At 48.4% G+C, this 25119-nt stretch overlaps 9 protein-coding genes across 9 annotated transcripts; 4 read left to right on the plus strand and 5 right to left on the minus strand.

Moving 5' to 3' along the window:
- Positions 1-988: 988 nt before the first annotated feature.
- Positions 989-2599, minus strand: N7516_010796 (T6SS phospholipase effector Tle1-like catalytic domain-containing protein; the record flags this gene model as incomplete). The annotated part of the gene is made up of 3 exons (XM_057223514.1): positions 989-2364; positions 2413-2427; positions 2482-2599. The coding sequence occupies 3 exons, from the start codon at positions 2597-2599 to the stop codon at positions 989-991; spliced, it is 1509 nt and encodes a 502-aa protein (XP_057070735.1).
- An 852-nt stretch (positions 2600-3451) lies between these two features.
- On the minus strand, positions 3452-4846 carry N7516_010797 (uncharacterized protein; the record flags this gene model as incomplete). Its single annotated transcript, XM_057223515.1, has 1 exon — positions 3452-4846. The coding sequence occupies one exon, from the start codon at positions 4844-4846 to the stop codon at positions 3452-3454; it is 1395 nt and encodes a 464-aa protein (XP_057070736.1).
- A 1027-nt stretch (positions 4847-5873) lies between these two features.
- On the minus strand, positions 5874-7829 carry N7516_010798 (putative MFS transporter; the record flags this gene model as incomplete). Its single annotated transcript, XM_057223516.1, has 9 exons — positions 7580-7829; positions 7357-7506; positions 7136-7305; positions 7058-7082; positions 6711-7006; positions 6618-6653; positions 6464-6568; positions 6195-6408; positions 5874-6135 (listed from the first exon to the last, which is right to left on the minus strand). The coding sequence occupies exons 1-9, from the start codon at positions 7777-7779 to the stop codon at positions 5874-5876; spliced, it is 1458 nt and encodes a 485-aa protein (XP_057070737.1). The 5' UTR covers positions 7780-7829.
- A 716-nt stretch (positions 7830-8545) lies between these two features.
- Positions 8546-9976, plus strand: N7516_010799 (putative O-methyltransferase; the record flags this gene model as incomplete). The annotated part of the gene is made up of 5 exons (XM_057223517.1): positions 8546-8645; positions 8708-8842; positions 8905-8919; positions 8979-9105; positions 9160-9976. The coding sequence occupies 5 exons, from the start codon at positions 8546-8548 to the stop codon at positions 9974-9976; spliced, it is 1194 nt and encodes a 397-aa protein (XP_057070738.1).
- Positions 9977-10867: 891 nt separating this feature from the next.
- N7516_010800 (uncharacterized protein) lies at positions 10868-12603 on the plus strand (the record flags this gene model as incomplete). The annotated part of the gene is made up of 7 exons (XM_057223518.1): positions 10868-10970; positions 11075-11237; positions 11294-11564; positions 11585-11723; positions 11779-11993; positions 12045-12112; positions 12165-12603. 7 exons carry the CDS (start codon positions 10868-10870, stop codon positions 12601-12603), a joined length of 1398 nt encoding a protein of 465 aa, XP_057070739.1.
- A 1447-nt stretch (positions 12604-14050) lies between these two features.
- N7516_010801 (uncharacterized protein) lies at positions 14051-15326 on the plus strand (the record flags this gene model as incomplete). The annotated part of the gene is made up of 3 exons (XM_057223519.1): positions 14051-14516; positions 14593-15233; positions 15288-15326. 3 exons carry the CDS (start codon positions 14051-14053, stop codon positions 15324-15326), a joined length of 1146 nt encoding a protein of 381 aa, XP_057070740.1.
- N7516_010802 (uncharacterized protein) lies at positions 15308-15950 on the minus strand (the record flags this gene model as incomplete). Its single annotated transcript, XM_057223520.1, has 2 exons — positions 15308-15348; positions 15539-15950. 2 exons carry the CDS (start codon positions 15948-15950, stop codon positions 15308-15310), a joined length of 453 nt encoding a protein of 150 aa, XP_057070741.1.
- Positions 15951-17061: 1111 nt separating this feature from the next.
- N7516_010803 (putative ABC multidrug transporter) lies at positions 17062-21744 on the plus strand (the record flags this gene model as incomplete). The annotated part of the gene is made up of 7 exons (XM_057223521.1): positions 17062-17513; positions 17576-18896; positions 18948-19764; positions 19816-20294; positions 20342-21117; positions 21194-21536; positions 21601-21744. The coding sequence occupies 7 exons, from the start codon at positions 17062-17064 to the stop codon at positions 21742-21744; spliced, it is 4332 nt and encodes a 1443-aa protein (XP_057070742.1).
- Positions 21745-22598: 854 nt separating this feature from the next.
- N7516_010804 (alpha/beta hydrolase) lies at positions 22599-24493 on the minus strand (the record flags this gene model as incomplete). The annotated part of the gene is made up of 6 exons (XM_057223522.1): positions 22599-22772; positions 22836-23493; positions 23567-23675; positions 23737-23993; positions 24053-24094; positions 24153-24493. 6 exons carry the CDS (start codon positions 24491-24493, stop codon positions 22599-22601), a joined length of 1581 nt encoding a protein of 526 aa, XP_057070743.1.
- Between the last annotated feature and the right edge of the window lie 626 nt (positions 24494-25119).

Here is a 25119-nt window from a genome sequence, read left to right on the forward strand (position 1 = left end):
TTGACATGACTCTTCCCTCTTCCTTTCGAATAAACCTATACCCGCAGCCTTCTAAAATACAATTGTTTTACCTACAGCTGGGAGCTTAGGTGCTTGATTTTAGGAAAGACCAAGGTGGCCGATGGCAACCAACAGGACCCTAGAGGTCGACAGCCACAATCGCAGGCCACCTCAGATTTTGTTTTAAAAAAAAATAGGGAGTACCGCCAGATCATTAATCACTCACAGCAACACCATGTCATAACCGAGGGGCTTCTCCCATTTCATGAACATTGCCGCACCGGTGATAACACGGCCAACGCGCGTTCATATTTGGTGCAGCGCCAGAGAGCCGAGTCCTCAGATTCTCACAATAGCAGCCACCCAGAGGAGAAGGAGACACTACGAGCACGGCGAGCGTCCCTTCATCGACATCGCGATCCCAGTACCTGACTCACGGGTAACTCAAATGCTTCCCATGCCAGGAAAGCTTCGATGTGGAACCTGGTGGATAGAGACGTTTATTGAACTAGTCAGAGGCATCGAACAACCTTGGAAGGAAACCAATACGGTGGAATACAGGCACAAGTAAGTAGAGCGTGGAAATACTTTGCAGGTCTCGAGGATATTCCAAGGACCAGCGGTACAGTAGCTTCCAAGGTTGGCTTAGCCCAGACCAGACCGCGGACCGGACCGTAGTGGAGTGGAGTGGTGCGGTCCGGTCTTACAGTTCTTACAATAAGGCAAACATACATGATTTATATATGATTTATATATGATTTATACAGTATTTTGGGTTATTAGCTGAATTATCAGCTTAAATAGCCAAAAAAAAAAAAAAAAAAAAGGAAATCTTGGTATAATTATGAACTTGCGAGGGACCGCATGGGGGACCGTGGTGCGGTCCTTAAGTGCAGTAAACCCCCGTTATAACGAATCAATGGACAACTCGGTGAAGAACTCGTAATAAGATCGGACCTATGTCTGATACCAACATCGTCGTTCAAAACTACCTACGAACATACCTCTCTCGCACCGGGTCACCTTCATGCGAGTGGACTACCCAATTCCCGATTCCAACAGCACCGTCTCTATCCCCTTTCCGCTCCGCCGAGCCAAAAATCAAATTATCAGGACGGTAAGAAGGGTCCGACTTCATACGCTGGATAGCAGAGACATGAATTCGGGCATTCACTGGGATATCGCGAGTCCGGCCACACGGCGGCGGCCACCGCACAGCCTTCAACACTCCATTCGTCTGCAATTCCATCCGTCGTAGAGGTAGATACTCCATCAGACGCCACGAGAGGACGGAAGTCAGCCGAATACCGTTACCATACGCAAGGAGGTCATGGATATGCCCTCTAGTGCCGGCCAGATGAAGTGCCTCCAAGTAGCTTTTGTGGGGTATCGATAATTCCGAGCTTGAGACGTTCCTCTTCGAGTTCGAGGTGTTTTTCACATCAAAGTCGCCATCAAATTCCTCAATGCACTCGTGCTGTTTTAGCTTTCTCGGGTCCAGTCGCAGTCCAGCGCGCTGCGCCTCTTGTACCATCCACACCAGAGGCGCGTGCGTTAATGGCCATGTCTCGTTAGATCCGAGATTCCATCCTCCGCCAATGTCTGCGTGTCCGCCTGGAAACCACATTTCTTCGATATCCTGTGTGTCTTCGTCGTCGTCATCATCCACTTCTATCTCCTGTTTCTTGCTTGGTACGCTGACATTTGGGATTTCTGGAAGAACGGGAGGTCCAAGTGTGTGTTTGAGATAATTGGTCGAGGTCCCCTTCCCGGGCTTCTTTTCATCTGAGGGCGTTTTGCGAACCCATTTATCTTTATGCGAATGCAGTAAAACCGGCCGGAACTTGATACGCCGTTCATCAATGCTAACTGCATGTCGAACTATCTTGCTCGAGGTTCCCCCGTCGGCATTAACCTCAAAGTCGGCAATACTATTGACCGCATCAAACATGCCCAAGAACTGCACACGAGCCATAGGTCGCGACAATATCTCTCGACTATCTTTCATGACTCGAAAGGTGTTTATCTTCTCTTCTCGGTCGTTATCCGTCCGGCTAAGTTTCCATGACACAAACGCATCCCAGATAAAGGGCACCACTTCTTCATTATCTGGGCCGAGAAGCCCGACATAATCGAGCATCTCGTTCAGGAACTGCGCCGTGTATGCGCCACGCGAGAAGCCGAAAATGTACACTTTGGCACCGGCTTGATAGTGGCGCATGAGGAAGCGATATCCCCCCAGAACGTGCCGATCGAATGACCGACCCAGTGCGAGATTGAGCGCTTTGCTATTGTCTAGTCTGCCATTCTTTTGGATCGTTGTGCTGGCCAAAGAGCCCGGGGTTATGTCGGTGCCTATTCCCGCTGCTTGGGGTCAGTACCCTTGTGGTTATCTGGTGGATACGCTCATACGTTGGTAGTAACATACTGGCTTGCGGTTAGAAGGCTTGTTTCAGTCTCAAGATAGGAGGTCAATCTTACGTTGCTCGTCGGACTTTTCTAACATGCGACATATTTTTAAGACATTGGTGTCTGTGCCGTCCGTACGGAAGGTATTTCCTGTGCCATCGAAGCACAGGACAATTTGTCGAGCTGACATTGTACAGTCTGTTCCCAGACCCCAGAAGGGTTCTCTTGAGTAAGGTTGGGGAAACCCGCATTAATATGTGCTCGAGGCATTGTTTAGCGTTTGATCTATCTTATATTTCTCCACTTGTCGGCATAGTACGGTGACGATCATGGCGATCTTCATCAATCGAGGAATCACCGAGTTGGTAAAAATGCCAAGCGGGGGGTTAGTAGACACTAGTTCACTAAATCGGGTGTCGTGCAGTTGATCTACACGGTCATTGCTTGTCGACCTTTGAGGTTTAGGAGGTGGCCACTTGGCGTGTGACCAGTCTCACTTACAACTAGACAATATTGCAGTATATCATACTTGGAGGAGCACTTTACCCCTTTTCTTTGTTATGAGACGCCTACTCGGCTTAATTCTCAAATCACTGGATCCGGTCAAGCATGAGATATGTGACCAAAAGTCAAAGCGGTTCACTTCTAAACTGTCCAGATTCATCTTCTCGGGATGGTAACATAGTTCAGGCATCATACGGACGTCTCCAAATCTGCACCTGATGAAAGGATTTTAGACTGGTTTGATATGGTTAAAACCTTGGTGTCACTAGAAATCATCATTGTAAGTAATGAAAAAAATAGAAAGAAAACAGTCCAGCGACCAGAAATGAGTATTCGTCTGCCCGGCAGACGATGCCAACACAGTGTCATTGCAAAACGCCTCGCTAATGACTCCTTTGGAAACATGGAATTACCCTATCCACAGATATGAGAATGGATGAGTAAAGGAAAAAGGAAAAAAAAGGAAAAGAAGAAAAGAAAGTTGATATATGTACAAGAACAGTCTAAGAAGAATGAAAACGGCTAAAGAGAAGTAAGATCAATCAAGGATATACTGCACCTCATTGCATGAAGACTGGAATGCCCTGAGAAGCTTATTCACCCGATGTGTAATCCAACCAGACTGCGTGCCATTGGTAGCAACGCCCGCAAAGGTAGTAGAAGCATGTTTACAAACACCCTCGATGTGATTAAACGAATACTGCAAGCAGTCATCATTGCGCGCGCAGACCTCCGCACAAACATCCAGCGTAGGAATCGTGCCAGCCGCAAAATCAATCTTGATCCCAGAGAGGTTATCCCAATCGTCGCGCGCCGAGAAAGTCTCATCGTAAACAAGTTTCTGGTAAACGTCCGCATGCAGCATGAGCGCGTTCTTCCCACTAGCAAAGAACGCCCGGTCAAACTCCCACATCGCCTCGATATCTGTCGGCGCCATGTGGTGGTACGAGATAACAGGGTAACACCATGGCTGTCGCCCGTATCCTTCGGAGAAATGGTCGATTTCCCACGGTCGTGAAATCATCATCATCGGCCAGGCCCAGGTCAGATCAACGTGTAAGTCGTGCAGCACTCGCGCCAGCGCGCAGTCGCCTGCCCACTCGTGTGCGGTCATCGCTTCGAGCTCTTCCTTTGCCCCGATCTGGTACTCGTGCAGGCGGTTCATCGTCCAGCTTGAGAGGACGATGCCCGCACCGCCGTAGCCGAAGAGTGTTTCGCCGATTTGCATCGGACTGCCCAGGTAGTATTCGCGATCTGGGTCGAGATGCGCCAGCCAGCTGATCAGGTTCGGCCACACAATGTAGGTGTCGGCTTCGAGGAAGACGTACCACTTGGCTTCGGGCATGACTTCTAGGGCTTCGTCGATCATTGGGAGGAATTTCCATTTGTCGAGTTTCCAGCCTGGGTTGTTGACCTTGCCAAGTGGGCCGTTCATGTCGTCGCCCCATTCTTCGTCTGTTAGGCCTTCGCGTCCGACTTGTTGTAGATGACGGTAGATTTCAAATTCGGGCTCTTTTTTCATTGTGGCCTCGCTGATGTTGCGGAGGACGTCATATGTGCGGACACCGTCGATGGTTTCTTCGTAGTCGGAGAAAATAGCGAAGTGTGGGACACATTCCAGCGTGGTGCGGATGTGGATAGGGACTTTTTCGAGGGATTCAGTCGCGCCGGTTTTAATTACGACCAAGACATCGTCAAGTGCGTGTAGTAAGTGGCCACATTTGTCCTCCAATGTCTCCTCTTTGGAAGGACGTGGAGGACTTGTCTGCTTCTCCTCCCCTACCACAATTGTTTCCCCTCCGGCTTGAGGAATTTGTTCCGAGTTGTTCACGATTGTTGAGTTGGATTCAGGCAGTCGAATGAGGTAATATATGAAGCAAAATGTAAGGATCGGAAAGATGACGAAGAGGCCTCGTCGCGGAGCACTAGACATAGTCGGATTGGGCGCTTAGGAACAATCTAAAAATCAAACAGGAACCGATGCCATTCAGCTAACGAAAGTAAGGAAGGAGGGTAAGAAAAAGCCGAAAAGACTGAAAAGACTGAATCAAATGCTCGATAGCACGCAAGAAAGGGAAAAAAGGGTCAGTGATCGCTGTCCGTGAGCCAAACCAGTTCGACACTGCCTCCGCTGCCTCCGCTGCCTCCGCGTTAACAGTGGACAATCCACAGGCCTGCAGAAATGATTCGGTCGAACCTCAGAACGGGGTTAATGGAGGAGCTTTGATAGGCCAAACGAGAGGTTCATTGGGGACTGATCAGCAACCACGCGGCACATGAGCCAACTAAGCCGTGGTGTCTGAACAACCGCTGCCCCACGGGAAGCGTCATCGCTTGCGGGACTTTGCATGGCGAGGTAATGATCGACTGTGTACTCCCGTCGAGGGTTGGTTAGTGGGGGAAGATTCAGGGGGTGAGGATCAGGGGTATGTCATGTCTCAAGTTTGAGGTTGATGTTAATTAATATGTAGGTACAATATAACTACTCTGTAACTATAAAGTACGGAGTAGAATGATCAGCCATGGCGTTAAAATAAATTAAGCATGAAACAAGGACACCTCAGACACGGACGTGTTCGGATCAGCAACGGGTGCTGATATCGGCGTGTGCCGTATCGTAAATGTAGGGGTCCAATCAATGGTATTCAACTCTCTGTATTTCTGTATCGGCTCTTCGTACAATTTATATGGAGCCATGATTACATAACATTAATTACAAAACATGGAGGATTAATAAATCCTCCGGTATGCCGGTCGTCATATTCCGACAGCTGATTGGGGCCTGATTGAAGCCTAATTGGGGCCTGATGGTTAAGGCATAAATCACGTGTGTTTCAGTTGAGCACAGACCAAATTTGGCACAAACGAGGGTCCAGTTGATCAACTGTCTAGTCAACATACAAAATAACAAATTCTATTCATTCATTCATCACACATATTACAGCTATATACAACTCGATTCAAGCTTCAGCTTCAGCTTCAGTATCAACTCTCAACCGTCTTTTCCACTCCCACAAGAACACAGGAGTGATAGTCAAAGCAACGGCCACACACAGAATAGCAGCCTGAATACCAAAGACCAGTCCAATCCCATTGCGCTGAATCCACGCAGGCTGGAAGTATCCCACCGCGAACCCGCCGCAAGTGCGCCACATATTCAGAATGGCTGAGACACAGGTCGCCTGCTCTGGGTACTTTTCCAATGCGTAGGCCGAGATGGTACTGTGCAAACGATTTTAGAGATATGACACAATATTCAACAGAGTGAAGCTGGAACTTACACAATCGTAGCTACCATGCCGATGTTCACCATGATCCACCCAATGGCTATCCCAATCCAGTGTTTGCCGAAGTGCATGGTGAGTCCGTAGGTGAGGAGACCGCTTGCCATGCTAGCTGTCGGGAACCAGACGCCGTGGAGACGGAGATCCGTTCGCCAGGTTGAGCTGTGGCGCTTGAAGATCCAGCCGTTGAAAAAGCGGCCAGCTGCCCAGCCTGGGAGGAGGGTGAGAATCTAGAGAGATTGGGGGAAGGTGGTGAGGGTTCATACCACATAAAGCTCCAATCACACCGGCGAATCGCATCGATGATGCTTCGATCGTGTCAAACAAGTATGGAGGGCTGTGCAGGAAGGTATCAATGGTGGTTGTGATTCCTGGATAGTCAGCGGGTGGAAGAACGGGATGACGGCGATAGTTACTTACCAATTGGCCAGGTAAATGTTACCAAAAGCGTCAGACCTGTTGACAGAATCCTGGTCAGTGAATGCTATCGCAAACCATGTCGACCATACCTACCAGTCATTAACAGCGGAAACTTGAACACATACACCACGACTGTTCGGCTCCAATATCTCAATGTCGATCCCTTAGGGAGCATGGTATTGCCAATGCCAAAATAAGATGCGAGGCGTGACTGCTCGGTCGTTCTTCCAGGCTCATAGTTTGTTTCATATCCGAAGAGGATCACCATGGCCGTGGACAAGCCATAGATGGCTGTCAGGACTCCGAAGGACGTGCGCCAGTCTGACCCGGCACTGATGTATCCTGCTATCGCGGGGCCGAGGAATGGCCCGACGAGGAATGTGGTGCCCCTATTCTCAGTCAGTGCTACTCTAGTTAGAGTCGAGTGGCGAGTCTCCTACCAAATATTGATCATCCGCGGCCATTCTGTTGTCGGATCAGCGTCAAGTACTCGCAAAAATCCCAGAAAAAGGACTTACCAGCCGAGGTATACATGTCATGAATGATCGGAAGTCCAATTACCTGAGGCACTGTCCCAAACAGACCCTGCAAAGAGCGGAACGTCGTGAAGGTAGACCAATCATTAGAGAGGGTAGCACCCAACACCATGAACATGGTAATCACCTGGGGCCACAGCCAGATCGGCAAACTACAGCTGTCAGTGTGAAAGTCAACGCAGGCAAAAAGAGAACTAACTCACCGTCCATATGCTTCGATGAGCGGAACAGCAAAAATGCCCCCAAACCCCTGCAACAGAATCCCATAATTCATACTTGTCGCCGAATGAGCCATGCTAACATCCCAATCCACGGCCTGCTCCATAACCAGAGTTCCACCCCAAACCATAGCCCTGCAAATATTCAATCAGAAAATCATGTATACATACACATCTTGCGATGCGCTTGGTAATCGGCCACACCTACCCATCTGCTAACAACGAGCTTGTCATCAGCGAGACAAAAAGCATCGTCTTTCGCGCCGAGGACCAGTTCCTCGGGTTCAAGGGATCCCTAGCCTCGACATCTGAATTGGAATAGCCTCCCTTCAGTGCCTGTGTTTCAAGCGACGACGACGCACTGGCTGCCATCTCGTGCGTAGAGTAGACCGGGGAGGGTTTCTCCATGGTAGATATGTTCACCCTTCTTCGCTGTATTCTGTGTAGTGTAATAGACAACCCTGAAACAGCAGATTTGAGTCGGGTAAGGAGGTCAATGAAGATCTTATTCTTTTATTGCGTGACGGGGCACTGCAGGTTTTATGCATGGCCGGTTTTTTTTTTTTTTCACACATGGGGGATACTCGCGTGGCTTTTGTCGCCCAGGCAGGTTCTAGAAATTAGTTCTTAGGAACTAGGAGAGATCAGATATCCATAACTTCCGATTTGGATCTGTTGAAAAGTCCCCGGAATCTATAGTGGATGTATCACAAAGGTAGATCGGGGCTAGTTGATCCTTTCCTTTCGCCTTCCGACAATTCGCTACTACGCACTTGTATTTACTGGTTCATTCCTTGTTATTTTTTTGTTTTCCCCCTTTTTGGCGTATTGCTGCGGCATTGCATTGCCCTTTCTTTTCCTCGATGTGATATGATATCTCTCGCGCATACCAAACCTAGTCATGTTGGGCCAATAACCTTCCACAGAGCACAATTATCCATGCTAATACGGAGTACGGAGTAATGGATCGGGAGTTATCAATGGTATTGTAATCTGCTAGTATTCCTGGTATAAATTATCTACATCGTATTCTCATATTAGGGCTGGAATCCGTGCGAGCCATCGAATGTTGTATGTTGTACATTTGCGGAGTAGATATATATTTAGAGAGTATAATGCAGAGTATACTTCCCTATCCTCTTCATACTCAAAAATCTTCTAATTCCAATCCTCAATGTCTTTTCTAACCCGCCTAGCCAGTTTACTAGGCCTGTCATCTCCGGCCCCCGCCGTTGCACCCCCCTGGCGCCGCCCTGGCAGCAACCGTCACAGTAGTGAGTACGACGAACCCATCAGACAGGCTTCTATCTAATCCAGTCACAGCCTGCCTCATTAGGATTTGTTCCGGTCGCGATTCACTTTGATCTCTTCAATATCCTTGTGGGCCATGGCGGACCCGCGACAGCCGATGAGATATCGGCTATCTGCAATGCACGTATCAAAGCCCGAGGGGAAAATGAGCCTGAGCTGAGTACGTGCCTGAGCTTGAACAGCTGATGGTTAATATGACTGTTATACTAACAATGAATATAGGTACCAGATTAGCCTGTAAGGACACCTATATATAGCTAACAAGTAGAACACCAATACTAAACCCCTTTCCGCAGCGGATACACTCTACGTCATGGCCGGACTCAGCCTTGTCGAGCGCGTGGCTGAGGACTGTTTCACAGCAAATGCCATCACAAACCACATGGTTGCCATGCCGTCCGCCCAGCATGGTGCACTGCACTTGTCAGTTCCCCCCATGCATTCCCGGCTTCTATCCCAGAAACTACATAATCTTAGGGTTTCTAGCACTAACCCCCCACCCAGCACCACGGAAGGTCTAATGGCCGGCGCATTCTTGATGAAAAAGCTCCAAGACACCCGCTTTGCATACCCCTTTGCCGATGCAGACGGCCCCTTGCAATATGCCTATCGGCTAATGGGTCAGTCTGAGCTGGCGGAACAGCATACGTACTCGATCATGGAGACCCAGGGTCGCATGGATAGTTTCAACCATTTCATGGTCGGCAAATTCCTGAAGTTCGGGACTTTCCCCGATCGCGTCAAGTCGATGGGCTATGAGTTGGATAGCGCGTTGGCGGGTGACACTACCACTAACACCAGTACTAGCTCGGCTACTATGGTCGACATCGGCGGCGGTCGTGGCGAGCTCCTCCTTGAGGTCCAGGCGGCGTATCCGCATCTCGGCGCCGAGGATCTAATTGTGCAGGAGTTCAATGCCGATATTGATAGCGTGCCTGGTGTACGGCTTATGAAGTGGAATTACAAGGAGGAGGCTGAGCAGCCTGTTCGTGGAGCCTGTGTTTACGCGTTGCAACATATCTTGCATAATTTGCCTGATTTGGATGCTGTGGCGTTGTTGCAGAAGATTTCACGTGCTATGGTGCCTGGTTCGCGGGTGTTGATTATTGAATATGCCAAGAATTTGACTTATACTTCGCTTCATGCGAGTATGATTGCATTGTATGGGGGCCGAGAGAGGAGTTCGGTAGAGTGGAGGCAGATGGCGGGTTTATGTGGGCTGGAGGTGACTTTTGAGGTTTATGTTAAGGCTGGAGAGTCATTGGTGGAGATGAGAAGGATAGTTCAAAGCTGATAGAATACAATAGCCCTTCTACACCTCAGTGTTGTTAATGTGATGTATCATTTCTCCCCCAGATGTATACAGATCACATCCCTTCAATTGCTTCGCTTACCCGAGGGTTATAGTTTTAATCTCTCGAACTCATCGACAGATCATTGCAGATCCGATCTAAGACTGTATCGAACCCATCACTTCCACATGGATACATACTTGATGTGTTTTTCTTTTTCTTTTTTCATCCCTCGTCACATCCCTTAATGCAGATCGCATGGCCACCTGCATGGTCACTTGCATGATTTCTAACCCCCTTTCCACCGGTAATGTCGCCTGTGTTTAATCCACATGGTTATGACAATGCGAACCTGTCCATTGCCACGATCTTTTGATCGCATTCTCTAACCCCCAGGTTGGCCACGCGAGTTCGACTCCTATCAGAACTTGACGTACATGACCCGTATCCAGTGTTTAATGCTCCATATCATTCAACGCATCCACAGCTCGCTTCCCTTGGCCTGGTTTCTTCCCTACGTAACTAAAGCCACTGGTTTACATCACATCCCTTGTTTCCTCTCGATTCACTCTTATTATACGCGCATCTCCACCGATAGACGAGGGTCTAAACAGGCTTCTGACCTGTAAATCGGTTCGCGCGAGAGACTTTGGCATGCTCTACATTCTTGAGAACCTTCAAAGGCAACTTGGACACTTTGCTCTGCTACTTCTTGGTTCTAGATTTGATTTGGACTCTATTTAATTTTGCTTCTGATCCATCTAATCGACCCCGCGCTAGCTCTCGTTTTATATCCATGCCAATGAGTATTTGAATTGGCTCCCCGCACTATAGTCGAGAACCTGGTGAGTACTTGGCTGCTTGACTCATCTGGTCCTTGTTTCATCTTCATTATGGATATTCCAAAGCCAGGTGAAGGCGATGTTGACATCGGTATGTTCACCAACGGGCAAAGGCCAAGCAAGCAAATGGACCTAGAACATCGTGGATTGACAGGTATTTACAGGAGCAAGCACATTCCGAGCTTGTTGGGTATGCTATCCTTAGCTCTAGATTACCTTTACATATGTGCATACTAATCTTCAAGCAGGTCCTCACAGCTATTGTCGGCGTGGCATTGTTGTTCCGTTATGCCATCAAGATCTGGGTTGGCTGGGCTTTACCGCAGGTTACTGCACCCGCGCGAATCTGGGGTACAGAGGACTTGTTCTTCCTTTTGGCTTGGGGTTTTGATATTACCCATATGATATTTATTCAAATGAGGTGGGATAGACTTTTTGTCTTGTTGTTACTCCATGCCAAATACTAACTCTATGTAGTGCCAACTGGGGCCTTGGAAGACATTTCTTCTACTTGACTAATGAAGAACGTCTTAATGCTATGAAATGGGACTTCCTTTCACAGCCGCTCGCTGTCACATCGGCAATGGTCTCACGAGCAGGGATGATGTGGTTTCTTTTGACTTGCTTTTCGGCAAGTGACAAGAAAATCCGCTTGTCCATTATTGTCTGTTCTGTCGTTCAGGTTGCCGTCAATATGGTTACAATCGTCCAGATTATTGTCCAGTGCGGGCCGAATCCATATCAGACGGTTAGTATCCTCCTTCTTAGTGCTTGACCCATTCTAATTTTCATCGCAGACCGACCGAGTCCAATACTTCCACTATATGTGGACACCACTCCCCTGAAGATGGCTCCGTCAAGTGCCAATCACCATCTGTCCAGACAACTGTTGGCTTTGTGCAAGGAGGTATGTGAAATGATCATACTTCGGCTCAACGCAAAGCTAATTACAATTCCTACAGGATTCAACACAGTCATAGATTTCTTCCTTGCCGTGCTTGCTGCCGTCGAACTCTGGCAATTCTTCCTGCGAACCCTTCACCGTAATCCGCACACCTCAGTCTGGTCTCAATTCTGCAAAATTGGTGGCACCGTGCGATCCCGCCGGATCTGGCAGACCATCACTCTCAGTGGACCACTGCTCCTCTCCGGCTGTGCTTCTATTGTAAAAACTTATGTGGGTAATATGTTGTTTCCCAACTTATACAACGCTAATATCATACACCAGAAACTCAAATCCCTCGGTGATAGGCAGGACTTCACATATAACATTGTAACCTTCGTTCTTTGGGTGAAGTAAGCACAACTATCATCCCCCAGCCCCAGCATCATTAACTAACAACCCTAGAATTGAAAACTACAGCATCCTCCTCGCCTCCTGCGCTCCAGTAGCCCGTCTCTTCCTCCGCTCATTCGTCAACCACAGACGCGAAGGCCGCAGTCACGGCTATTGGTCTCGCTCCCGATCAGCGGGCCACAACGAGATTGACACAGAGCTGAAACGCCGCGCAGCAGTTCAGGATCAGTGGCTAGATTCGGCTACGGTGACTAATATGGCCAATGCCAATGCTTATATTAAGGATGAGGAGGATCAGTGGAATGGGCATAAGCATGAGCGCTCGAGTAGTCAAATTTCGAAGGCAGAGATTCCCGAGCATCTTGATGATGGTCGTGTTACTGTTAAAACAGATATTGTTGTTCAAATTGATGATGGGAGGTCGATTTCTTCGGGTGGCACGAGGTTGTTACCTGATGGGGGTGAATCTCATTCTGCGGGATTTCATTGATTTACAGTATATAGATCTCTAGTATATAATAAGGTCTTGAAAAAAAAACTTCCTATTTTCCTTGCTACGCTATATTCGTGTGGAAAGTCGAGGAAGGCCACGGTGCCGCCGGCGGACAAGGAGAGAGTCTGCGATCTAATTGCACCAGGTGGGGAGATATATAGAATGTATACATGTATCCTTTTCAAACAGGTATCTGACAATTGAGAGGACTATATTGGTATGGAGTTATGGTATTATGAACAAATCTATACAACATGATAATGTAGGGCAACCCCTGCTCTGGTTTTTTGGCTCATTGGCACGGCTTGTGCATTTTCTATGCCAAATTTCCTCCGTTGACAGAGAAAACATACGATAGTCTTTATCTTTGTTTAGTACTAGGGAGATATATAGCGATATTAGAAAATAGTTGGATGTGGAGTATGCTTCGTTCTATATATATAACGCGGACCACCTAAAAGTGATGCTCAATAAGCAACCAATATAGTGTATACGATAGTCCTCAATCAAAGTAGGCTGTGTAGTGGCTTAAACTGAGGGAAAAGAGGTAGAGTATATAAAAACAATGATATCAACATACATGAATTTGGAGAGAGAATAACTGTACTGATCATAACTATGTTTAACTAGTTACTTATCATTGTGTACTATACAAAGATCTGGGCCATAATGCCATTTTTCGGCGGCCTCTTCATCAATTGGCCCCAGTGGTCGAGCAGTTTCCTGGTCTAGCGGTTATGATTTTCCGTTAACAAATGCGATTAGCGTGTGTTCCGGAAAGGTTCTGGGTTCGATTCCCAGGGAAACTATTTTTTTGTCTTTCTGCTCTTTTTTTGTTTGGCATGTTAGTATTAGTGGAGCACTTCAATTTCCTTTTCACCCAATCTCCCATTCAACAGTTTCCTGGTCTAGCGGTTATGATTTTCCGTTAACAAATGCGACTAGCGTATGTTCCGGAAAGGTTCTGGGTTCGATTCCCAGGGAAACTATTTTTTGTATCTTTGCTATGTAAATGTTAGCTGAGGTACTTCAATTTTTTCCGATTTGTATCACTCACAAAATATTTACTTCCTATCACTTTAATGGATAATTAAGCGTGATATGGCCAGTGCCTAAGCTGCTGGTATTAATATAAAATATTTTAAAGTATATTTATAAATTAAAAAGGAAAAAAAGCCGACTAGTATTGTAGTAAAAAGAAGGCAGTACTCCGTCCACATAGTTACTAGGATTATAGAAAATGTTGCCTACTTTGCCTATGATCCAACCTTGAAGAGAGGTGAATCCTCCCTAGTTAGTTAGTATGTACAACAATGTATCTTAAGTCTGTAACATTGCAAGCTTGTTTCAGCCTTCAAAGATTCAAGAATATCACCGATGACATAGCAATCACGTGCATCTATCCAAATCCCCGCTGCGTCGTCAATAGCTTCACACTTCAACAATGCCGCCTAAAAAGCCCTTCCCCTACCGACGGAGCTCCAATGCCTCGGAAGATGACTTCTTCGATATCCCGGAAGAATCGTGTCTCTCCATAGTCAAGCGCCAGCTACGTCGTGTCCGAACATGGGTCGCAGTCGCCCTTATCGTCCTATTTATCCTGTGGCAACGCCGTGAACGTCCCCCACCGCCGCCCTTACCCCATATCCACTACGACGAGGTTGACTGGTCGCGCTTTGCCTATACCCAGTATGCAACCAACGAGGTCTACATGTGCAACTGCCTGATGGTCTTCGAGGCCCTGCACAGACTCGGCAGCAAGGCGGATCGCGTATTGTTTTACCCGGAGGAGTGGGACCTCGTTGTCGAGGATGAGCGTGATCGTGTCAGCCAGTTGCTACTTGAAGCTAAACACAAGTACAACGTACTGCTGATTCCGATTAAGATTGAGGGAGTTCAGAATCCAGCAGGTGAGTTGGACTCCCGTTGTGGGAATCGACCTAGCCTCTTGGGCACACCTACTTACATGTCAATCCCGTTTCATAGTCTCCGGTTCTACGGCTTCGTGGGATACTAGCACCGCCAAGCTCATGGCCTTTGGTGAGCACGAATACGACCGCGTCATCCATCTCGACTCGGACGTTCTCCTCCTACAGACAATGGACGAGCTCTTCTTCCTCCCGCCTACCACTGCCGCCATGCCACGTGCCTACTGGCTTCTCCCAGACAAAGTGCTCTCGTCCCTGATGCTCGTCATTGAGCCCTCCCTCCGCGAATACCTTGCTTTGACCGAAGTTACTACACTCGCTCAGAATGGTCAAGTCGATATGAACCTGACGGACCACCGGTATGATATGGAGCTGTTGAACAGGCGGTATGGGGACTCGGCGATGGTCCTCCCGCATCGACAGTATGGTCTGTTGACCGGCGAGTTCCGGACGAAGGATCATCGGAATTTCCTGGGGAATGATGATGAGGTGTGGGATCCTGATCATGTCCTGGCGCAGGCTAAGTTTGTGCACTTTTCGGATTGGCCATTGCCGAAGCCGTGGATTATGTGGCCGCAGGAAATGCTAGCGGAAGAGCAGCCGAAGTGTGATAATCATCCTGGCACGCGGCAGGAGAGTGGGTGTCGGGATCGGGAGATTTGGAAGATGATATATGATAAGTATCGGAGACAACGAAAGGTATGTCTGTCTCTGGGGACGAGGATGAGTTGGTTGGTTGCTAATTGTTGGTAGGATATCTGCAAGCTGCTCAGTTATCCGGCGCCGGTTTGAGCGGGAACAGGGCCTTGATTAACTGTATAGATATGTAGCATAGGTAGATTATGGCGTTTGGGTTATTAACTCTGTAAAGGGAAGTCATGAATCAACGACAGTCACTGTAGTATCAAAAATCACAAAATTCGACTGGATATCTCCAAAAGTAGTATACAAAACACCCAAACACCCAAAATGCAACTCCATCCCCACGAAGTGATCAAGCATACCCCATCCCCCTCCTCCACCAATTCCACACCCCCCTCCTCGCCATAATCCCCCAAACTCCTTAACACTCTCCACCTCGTCCAATCCTAAAGGGAGATCCAACTCTTTCCCATCTTTCTTCTCCCCCTTCCCGTTCCCGTTCCCAGTCCCCTGTTTTCCACATTCACCCTCCTCCTCCTCCACAACCCCTGGTCTCGTAACCAACTGGAAATCCTTATATCGCAGTCGACGGACAATGTCCACCCAGCTCTCCACCGGCTCCTTCCCGCCCTCCACGTACATGATCCCCGGACATCCGCCGGAGCGCAGGAGTACGGCGCATTGGTGTGTGTCTGCGGCGCGTTTGAGGGCGGCTACTTTTTTGCGGGAGGTTATGTGGTGGGTGCGGATTAGAGCGTTGTAGAGGGTTTGCATTTTGGGGAGGTGGAGAGGAAGCGGGAAGGAAGTTGAGGCTCCAAATAGGTTGGAGATTCGAGCTTGGAGGCGCTAAACTGGATTAGGAAATAGGATGTAGGTATAGGTTTGGTGATGAGTTTTGATATGTATACTATGCTATTAGGTATTAGGTATTAGTTGTTACTAAAGAATTTAATTTGGGTGATCTTTGATTTGATTATAATCACTACTGTACTGTGTGTATATGGCTATGATCATGATATTTCGTCTAACTATATATCACAACTATATATTACAAAGATAGACACCTGAGGTACCAATATATTAGTAATCCCACGTGAGAAATTCTCCGGTGCAAAAGTGTCAAAGTGCACGAACTTGTTGTGTATGACAACGTGTATGACAATGCAGGTGCCTTGGAACACAATGTGACATATATAGCTGATATAGTGGACTGAAAAATACTATATACAACATATGGATTATACCCCTAATATAGGTATGTATAGGACTGTCTCCGAATTCTAGACCATATAGACTTGACTTCCTACAGCATATATACGATATAGAATTATACGGTGAACGAGTTAGCCGCTATAATAAAGATCGCCCCCCCTCCCATATGGCCTCTTGAATGGTTCAGTGGATCCTACTTCTCGTCTTGGCTTCCTTTTTCTGCAAAACAATCGCGCGGTGCCCGCGGATTCCGTCGACCTTCTCCGGTCTTTTTCCATCTCAAGCTTTTTCTCCGAATAACCACCAAAATTGAAAGCAACAAAAGCAATAATAGTGATAAACCAGGAAAAAAAGACCATGGTTTGCACCCTTGTCATTGGCCATGAGGACAATATGATCACATATCCTCTTTCGGCCCACCATCTTGACGATTCTGCTTTTTTTTCATTGCCCACCGGATTGGTTGGTCATCTCCATGAGAATCATAATGAGCCTTGGCTTCCCTTTTGGGAGGTATCTAGTCGTATTCTTCTTTTTCCTTCTTCTTCTTCCTCTTCTTGGTTGAACTGAATTCTTATTCTTGTTCTTTATAAATATAAATCAAGATCGTGCAACTTCTTCATATATAGTACCATGACTTCGGAATTTTCTTGAACTGTCTAAAGGCTTCAATATGCCCGCTCCTCTTCACCCCCATCTGAAGCATAGCTCTTCCTTTGCCACAGAGAAACACAACAATGAACACAACAATGAACCTCCAAGAGTGCAGGTCTCACATGAAGATGAGGATGCCCTCGCCGACATCCATCACACACTGACCGCCCAAACCCATCCGGATCCCAAGTATCCGGAACCGCATTCCTCTTTTGATAAGTTCCTCGAGGAACAAGTCCAGGGCAAGAAACCAGCCAACCTCGGCGCCTGTTTCCAATCCCTCTCAACCTGGGGGGATGAGGACTCCCATGCAAATGTAAAGACTGTCGCTACAGCTCTGTGGCGGACCTTCACCTTACAGGATATCTACGAATGGACGATCCAGCCATGGATCGCAAAGAAAAAGCCCGAGCATGGGCGTCCGCTGATTCGGGACTTTTCCGGCGTCGTGCAGAGCGGGGAAATCATGCTGTAAGCAGGAAAATCACCTCCAACCTATCCTTAACTGAATTTAACCTGATGGAATTATATAGCGTTCTGGGCCGTCCTGGTGCCGGCTGCTCGACCTTTCTCCGAACTATTGCGGGTCACCACTCTTCTTTTCTGGGTGTTACCGGCTCAATCGATTACTCTGGTCTTAGCCCCGATGAGGTTAGGAAGCACTATCGTGGCGTCGTGGCTTACGTCCCCGAGGATGACGTGCATTTCCCGACCCTGACCGTGCGCCAGACGCTTGAGTTTGCACTGCAGAGTAAGACCCCCAAGCGCTATCGGGAGAGGATTCCCCGGTACCTGGAGATCTATGGGCGTGTTTTTGGGATGTCCCATACCATGAACACCTTGGTGGGAAATGAGTATATCCGCGGTGTGTCTGGAGGAGAGCGCAAACGTATCTCTATCATTGAATCTCTCGCTACCGATTCATCGGTAGCATGTTGGGATAATTCCACCAGAGGACTGGATGCGTCCTCCGCACTCGACTATGCACGCAGTCTGCGTATCATGACTGATACCTGTGGCAAAGCAACCTTGCTCACCTTGTACCAGGCCTCAGATGCAATCTACGAGCTGGTGGATAAGGTGCTGCTCATTGATGAGGGCCGCATGCTATACCAAGGACCTGCGAACGAGGCGAAGCGTTACTTCGAAGATCTGGGCTATGAATGCGCTGATATGCAGACGACTTCGGATTTCCTGACTAGCATCACCCTGCCTGAAAGACGGCGGTTCCGTGCTGGATGGGAAAGCCGCGCGCCGAAGGGCCCCATCGAACTTGAGGCCGCTTTTCGCCAGAGTGCTGCGTTCGCTAATATCGAGACGGCCGTCGAAACCTATGAAGATCAGAAGCTCGCCGGTCGGTCTTCCCACCCGGCGGATTCGGAGTGCGATAGCGTGGAGGAATTCAAGAAGACCATGCAGAGCGATAAGTCACGCTTTGTCTCGTCCAAGTCATCATATACGATTTCGCTCTTCCGACAGGTCGTTCTTTGCGCGAAACGACAGATGTGGCAGCTGAAAGGCCATATGGGCCCGCTCTACATCAAGTTGATTTCCTGTGTGATCTATGGGTTGTTGATTGGATCTATGTTTTACGATCAGCCCCAGACCACCGATGGTATGTACTCTCGCGGAGGTGTGCTCTTCTACTCTTCTATTTTGCTTGCCTGGCTGCAGATGTCGGAGTTGGAAGACGCCATGCAGGGTCGAGATATCCTGAGCCGACAGAAGAAATTCGCGTTTGTGAGGCCCAGCGCTGTGTGTTTGGCCCGAGTGTTCTCAGATATGGTGACAACTACGCTTTTGACGTTCTTATATTTGATTGTCATGTACTTCCTGTCCGGTCTACGGTCTGATGTGAGTAATCCCGGAATCTCACTGCAAATGTAGACGCGCTAACCCTTCCAGGCTGGTCCCTTCTTCATCGACTACCTCTTCATTTACATGTCCACGATCTGCCTGACGGCGCAATTCCGTGTCTTCGCCGCTCTATCACAGAACTTTGAAGTGGCCCTCCGCTACTGCGGAGTTTCTGTTATGTTCTGCATTGTGTTCGGCGGTTACGTTCTCTCCGTCGATAAGATGATTCAAGATGTTCCTTGGGTTGGATGGTTGGCCTATACAACCCCTGCCCTGTATGCATACGAATCAGTCATGGCGGCAGAATTCCACAATATTAACTTTACCTGCGCGGCCGCATCCATTATCCCATCCGGTTCGGAATATACGGACCTCGCATACCAGACCTGTGCCTATGCTGGTAGTCAGATTGGGAGCACCGTCGTGAACGGCGATGACTATCTAGCCGTGAAGTATGGATTCTACTACAGTAACGTCTGGCGCAATTTTGGGATTCTGTGTCTCTTCACTGTTGCCTTCATTGGAATGACTTGCTGGTTGAGTGAGGTGCTTGAGTGGGAGCTGGACAGTGCTGGTCCAATCCAGTACACGAGCTCGCGGAAGCTGCTCAAGCGGGAGAAGAAGGTTCAGTCTGATGAAGAAAAATCGCCGGTCTCCGTTGATTCTGCCGCGCCGCCTGCTGGTTATGAAACAAAGCATGACCAGACACTCACAGCTACCGAGTCTACCTTCTCATGGTCTGACTTGGAGCTCAATGTGCAAATTGGCAAGGAGACTAGGAAAATATTGGATGGCGTCTGTGGATACTGCAAGCCAGGGTCTTTGACTGCTCTTGTTGGTGCCTCTGGAGCAGGCAAGTCTACATGTAAGCTCCCCAATGAAACGACTTCATTGCTTGTCTTCTGACAATTTTTAGTGTTGACTGCGCTCACCCAAAGAGAGAGCCCCGGCACTTTATCCGGGTCTCTATTTGTGGACAACCGGTCAGTGGACCAATCCTTCAACCGACAGATCGGATATTGCCAGCAGATGGACATCCACGACGAAAGCAGCACCATCAAAGAAGCATTCGAGTTCTCTGCATTGCTCCGTCAAAACCACGAAGTTCCAACGGCGGAAAAGCTGGCATATGTGGAAACCGTGATCCACACATTGGACCTGGTTGAATTGCAAGATGCCGTGATCGGTTCTTTGGACATCGAGAAGAAAAAGCGTGTTACTATTGGGGTGGAACTGTGCGCTCGACCAACCCTCCTTCTTTTCTTGGATGAACCGACAAGTGGACTCGACAGTCAGGGCGCAACTAGTATCGTCGCTCTGCTTCGACGTCTGGCTAACCAGGGACTGGCGGTCCTCTGCACTATCCATCAAGCTAACCAGCAGCAATTCGAAGAGGTAAGCACCTACCACCCTGATCATGAATCAATGCTAACAAGATTCAGTTCGACCGTGTCCTAGCTCTGAGCCCTGGCGGAAGCACATACTACTTCGGCCCAGTCGGCGAATCCGGCCGCGCGATCTTCGAGTATTTCGCGAGACACGGCAACATCCCGGAAAAGATCACCAACGCAGCCGACTTCCTTATCGAAGTAGTCGTCGGCGGCATGAAATCCTCGGGAAAGCAAACGAACTGGGCAGATATCTGGCGCAACTCAGAAGAATTCGCCGAAGTTAAGAATGTAATCGCCTCCATCCGCTCCGACAAGAACACCCACGCTCCTTCCCTGCCTCCAAGCCTACCCCCTCTCAGCCAGCAGATCAAACTCCTCACTCAACGGACCTGTCGCCAGTATTGGCGCACCGCTGAGTACCCATACTCGCGTCTTTACTCTTCCTTCCTCCACGCTCTTATCAACGGTCTCACCTACCTCCAGATCGGAAACAGCACCACAGACCTCCAGTCGAAAGCTTTCTCCTGCTTCCTTGTCCTGATGCTCGTCCCCGAATTTATCAACGCTATATCTATGCGTTTCATCCTGAACCGCGATATTTGGTTAGCAAGAGAAGGTCCGAGTGGCGTATACGGCTGGGTAGCATTCTGCACATCCCAGATCATCTCCGAGATCCCCTACTCCGTCTTCGGCGGCGTAGTATTCTTCGTCATATACTATTTCATGGTGGGATTGCCACTCGGCTTTGCAGCTGGATACTGTTTCCTGATGTTCTTCCTTTTCTTCCTATTCGCGACCTCGTGGGGTCAGTGGATCGCAGCTCTGAGGTGAGTTTAATATAGCCCAGCACCATTTATTTCCTGTGGTGATCTGATCAACTAACATATTTTTGTCAATCTGTAGCGCCGACTCAATGATCGCCGCTACCCTCATGCCCTTCTTCATTATCATGTGCGAGCTCTTCAACGGTATCCTCCGTCCGCAATCCCAGATGCCTGCCTTCTGGAAGTATACGATGTACTATATCACGCCGTTTACATACTGGATTGGTGGTGTGCTTACTTCTGTCCTCCGTGGTACTGCTGTTGTCTGCTCCCAGACGGAATTGACCATCTTTGAGAGCCCGCCCAACACTACTTGCAGTGAATATGCGGGTGTATGGCTTGATGCGAAGGGTGTTGGGTACCTCTCCAACCCAGATGGGATGGGTGAGTGCGGATATTGTGAATATAGCTTTGGTGATGATGTGAGTTTTGTCCCCTGGAACCTGGTTTGTTTTGCCTGGAATGGATGCTAACCTGTGTTTGTAGTACTTGTCTGGAATCGGTCTGGATTCTTCGAAGATCTGGCCGTATTTTGGTATCTTCCTTGCTTTTACCGTGACAAATTACTTGATGGTTTACTTGCTGGTTTATGTGCGGTCTGTTATGAAGCCGTTTTGGCGGTCGAAGTAGGGATTAGTTGGATGACTTTCGGTATTTTCTTTGGCTTGGGATGTACATTTTCTCATAGCGTTGCATATGTACCGGATAATACCTGGCACTCGAGACCTTTCCCTTTCCGTTTTAGTGCTCATCTCTTGCCGCTTTTTGATCACTGAGTAAAACTGAGCACGTCCCTGAGTATTCTGACTTGATCACGGACCATTACATAATTAACGTGATCTGCTCACTGAGCATCACCTGATCATCCCTGAGCAACCTGATCCACTCACTGATCATCATCTGAGCACTCTGATTCGCTCACTGAGTGCTCACTGAGTGTAGGGATGTTGATGAGATCGACTACCTTGAGCTTACTATGAGAGTCGAATGTGGAAAGGTCGAATGGGCTCCGCGCAAGGTTGCTCAACTTTCGCCGACCCTCTTTCAGGGTCTCTTTCTTCACAACGAGCCTAGGAGAAAAGAGAAACGTTCAAGCTGTTCAGAGAATCTTGACGTGCAATAGTGGTATAGTAATTGAAAAGCATGCCGGTTTGAAGGTCTAGTTGAGCCCTTATAGCCCTTATATAGTCGCTTGATCATGTGTAGGGCCATAGCAGACGCGCGGGGTTAAAATTATCTAGAGCCACTGACTCCCAGGACGGGTGATTGCGCTCCTGGGAATGCAAGGGCTCCTGGGAGCCATCTAGCGCGCCCTGGGAGCTAAGATAACCTGCACCACGCAGCAATCACCCTAAGGGTGGGAGACACGGTATACAATGGGATATGTATTGTGTGTGAGAAGAATAGCAACGAGGTTTAATAATATCATTGGTTTGTTGGCTGCCTTCAGCCAGGCCACCTAGACCTCGAATATGTGCTACACATTATTTTCCAGCGGCGTTGCTAAGCTCTTCCAGGATAGCTGTCAGTCCATCATCTCCTGAGAACGGCACTGCGTCAACTTCACAAATCGTGTTGGGCTCGGGCAGAGTACCGTCACTAAAGTACGCCATTATCGCCTTGATAGTACACAAAGAGCCTTGTGAAGTTATTGTGTGCTGAAACCTCCCCGTTAGAGAATCACGATAGAACTAAGTAACGCAATGGGACGTTAAACTTACTCCATAACCTTCCTGTTCAAGCACCACGCTTCCCTCAAAACCCTCACTCATCTTCTTGGCTGAGACGAGCGGTGTGTTGGGGTCATTTTGGGTGCTTACCAGTAGAACTGGGCTCTCAGTCTTGATCCTAAAGTCTCCAGTGTACTGCTCCTTTGCCGGCATTCCCCAGCGGGCACATTGCAGCGCGCTAAAGTCGACAACGTCGCCACCAATCTTGCTCAGCTTCGCCCGCGCGTGGACACCGGGGAGCGCATCCTCAAGAGTCTCCAGAGGACTCTGGTTGTCGCTACACTTGATCCCCAGGCTAGCCTCAGCGCCTGGGGTTGCCGGCAGGGGGGCCACGAGGTCAGTAAGAATGCCCGTGATGTTTCCGGAAAACATGACGTCGAGCTTCTCAGCTAGCCTGGGCCACGTTGCGGGGAAGTAGAGGGCATTGTAGATTGTCCCCTTGATGGCTGCATAGTCGACGATGTATCCATGGCCATCCACCGAGACGGGGATAGGCTCGGACTTCAGCGCCTCCATCGCCGCATAAATGTCTTCTTCAAGCTCTTCGGCTGTACGATTGCCAGCGATAGGGCAGATATCCTTTTTATCGACGCATTGGGAGCAGAACCCGGAAAAAGCGCTATCTGCATCCGTGACCTGGCCCACATTACTATCAGAAAATATATCTTAGCCCGAATCCTGTACAATTATCGTCTCCAGGACGGAATGAGAAGCCGGCGTACATATGATAGTATTCTTGCGCATCCATGACACCATCCAGGAGAACCTTGTCAATCTTGTCCGGGAACATAGCAATTAGCGTCGATCCGAGAACCGTTCCGTACGACTGGCCTAAGGAATTGATGAGTCCAAAGAGTCTATGGTAAATCCTTTGCAAGTGAATGGGACTTACCCCACAATCTCAGTTTTCCGTCTTCCTCAAGAGCATCAACCACGTTCATTATGTCCCTAGCTGTGAATGCCGTCCCGACAAGTGCACCAGTCTCGCTCTGTGCGTGAGTGCAAGCGTCTGCTTTGTTCTTAACCTCAGCCCAGACCTCTCCAAGAGAAACATCAGAGGCATTTGTAGCAACAGGGGCCCTCAAGTTCGATCTTATTCGTTCCTCTTTATCTGTGTAACAGGAGAACGGGAGGGTGCTGCCAGTTCCTCTGTAATGTGGTCATTAGCTCTATTCTAATCGTCCAAGATTTAATCGTTCTATGCTCACCGTGGTACCACATTGACGATGTCGTATGAGCCTCCGACGAATCTATCCCAGTCTAGGTGAGCTTCCGTCGAAACAATGCCATACGATAGATTTCACATACACACTCAAGACAGACCCCATCAAGGACATCTCAGCGATACCACTGGCTCCTGGTCCGCCAAAATTGAAAAACACGCTTCCCTTCGAGGGTTGATTTGGCGCAGGAGCCCTTAAGATCTGAAGGTCGAGTGTTTTACCGGAGTCAGGCTCGGTGTAATCCAGGGGAACAGCCAAACTACCACATTCTAACTCCGTTGTACCGTTCACGCCGAGGTCGCCACAGGATTCCCACTGAATCTTGCCATAGTTCCGAGTGTCATGAAGAGAAGCTCTTGAGTCTGATGGTGCGGCGGCAGCACAGGCCACAAAACCAAGGAAATACGAAAACATTAATTTCCACATTCTCATAGCAACGCACAGATTATAGTAACAAAGAAAAAGAGATATTTGCCGAGAAAGTGCTGATGGAATTGGAATTGGAATTGGAATTGAGATATGCGGAGCGGTCTTTAAATAACATTCAAGTAAGCCAAGTGACTTACCTAGGTACAGTGAACACTGGCGCTGCGCCTCGTCTATGATGCAAATTACATATGGAAATACCGTGCAAAATCCTATTTTGCTTCTGCTTCTGCTTCTGCTGCAACCAGTGTGATATCGCTGATACTTTCTGATTGGTTGGCCCGTACGGGGCTGCCTGGAAAGTTTATAAGCAGCGCAACAATATTCCCTTTTCAGCCGTGGGGGCACAATGCATTCAAGTTGTTGCCGAGCCTGGCACAGTCGCGGCGATGAAATTTTGGCCACTGTAGCTACTGCTTTGACTGGTTGCTCCCGTTATTTATGCGCTGTGGTAATAATTGAGCGCTGCAAACTTCCTTATTAGTTGCGCATGACGTTTCAACGTCTTGGGTCTTTCTGGTTACTAACAATAGAGATGCATTAAAATACGAATGATATAAAAAGCGATCTATATCGAGTACTAGAGCCCTTCAGAATAAATGTTCACGCGCTCAAAAATCAATAAT

Source organism: Penicillium verrucosum (assembly GCF_028828655.1).
Source record: "Penicillium verrucosum strain IBT 35672 chromosome Unknown utg000004l_segment0_segment0, whole genome shotgun sequence".
NCBI lineage: Eukaryota > Fungi > Ascomycota > Eurotiomycetes > Eurotiales > Aspergillaceae > Penicillium > Penicillium verrucosum.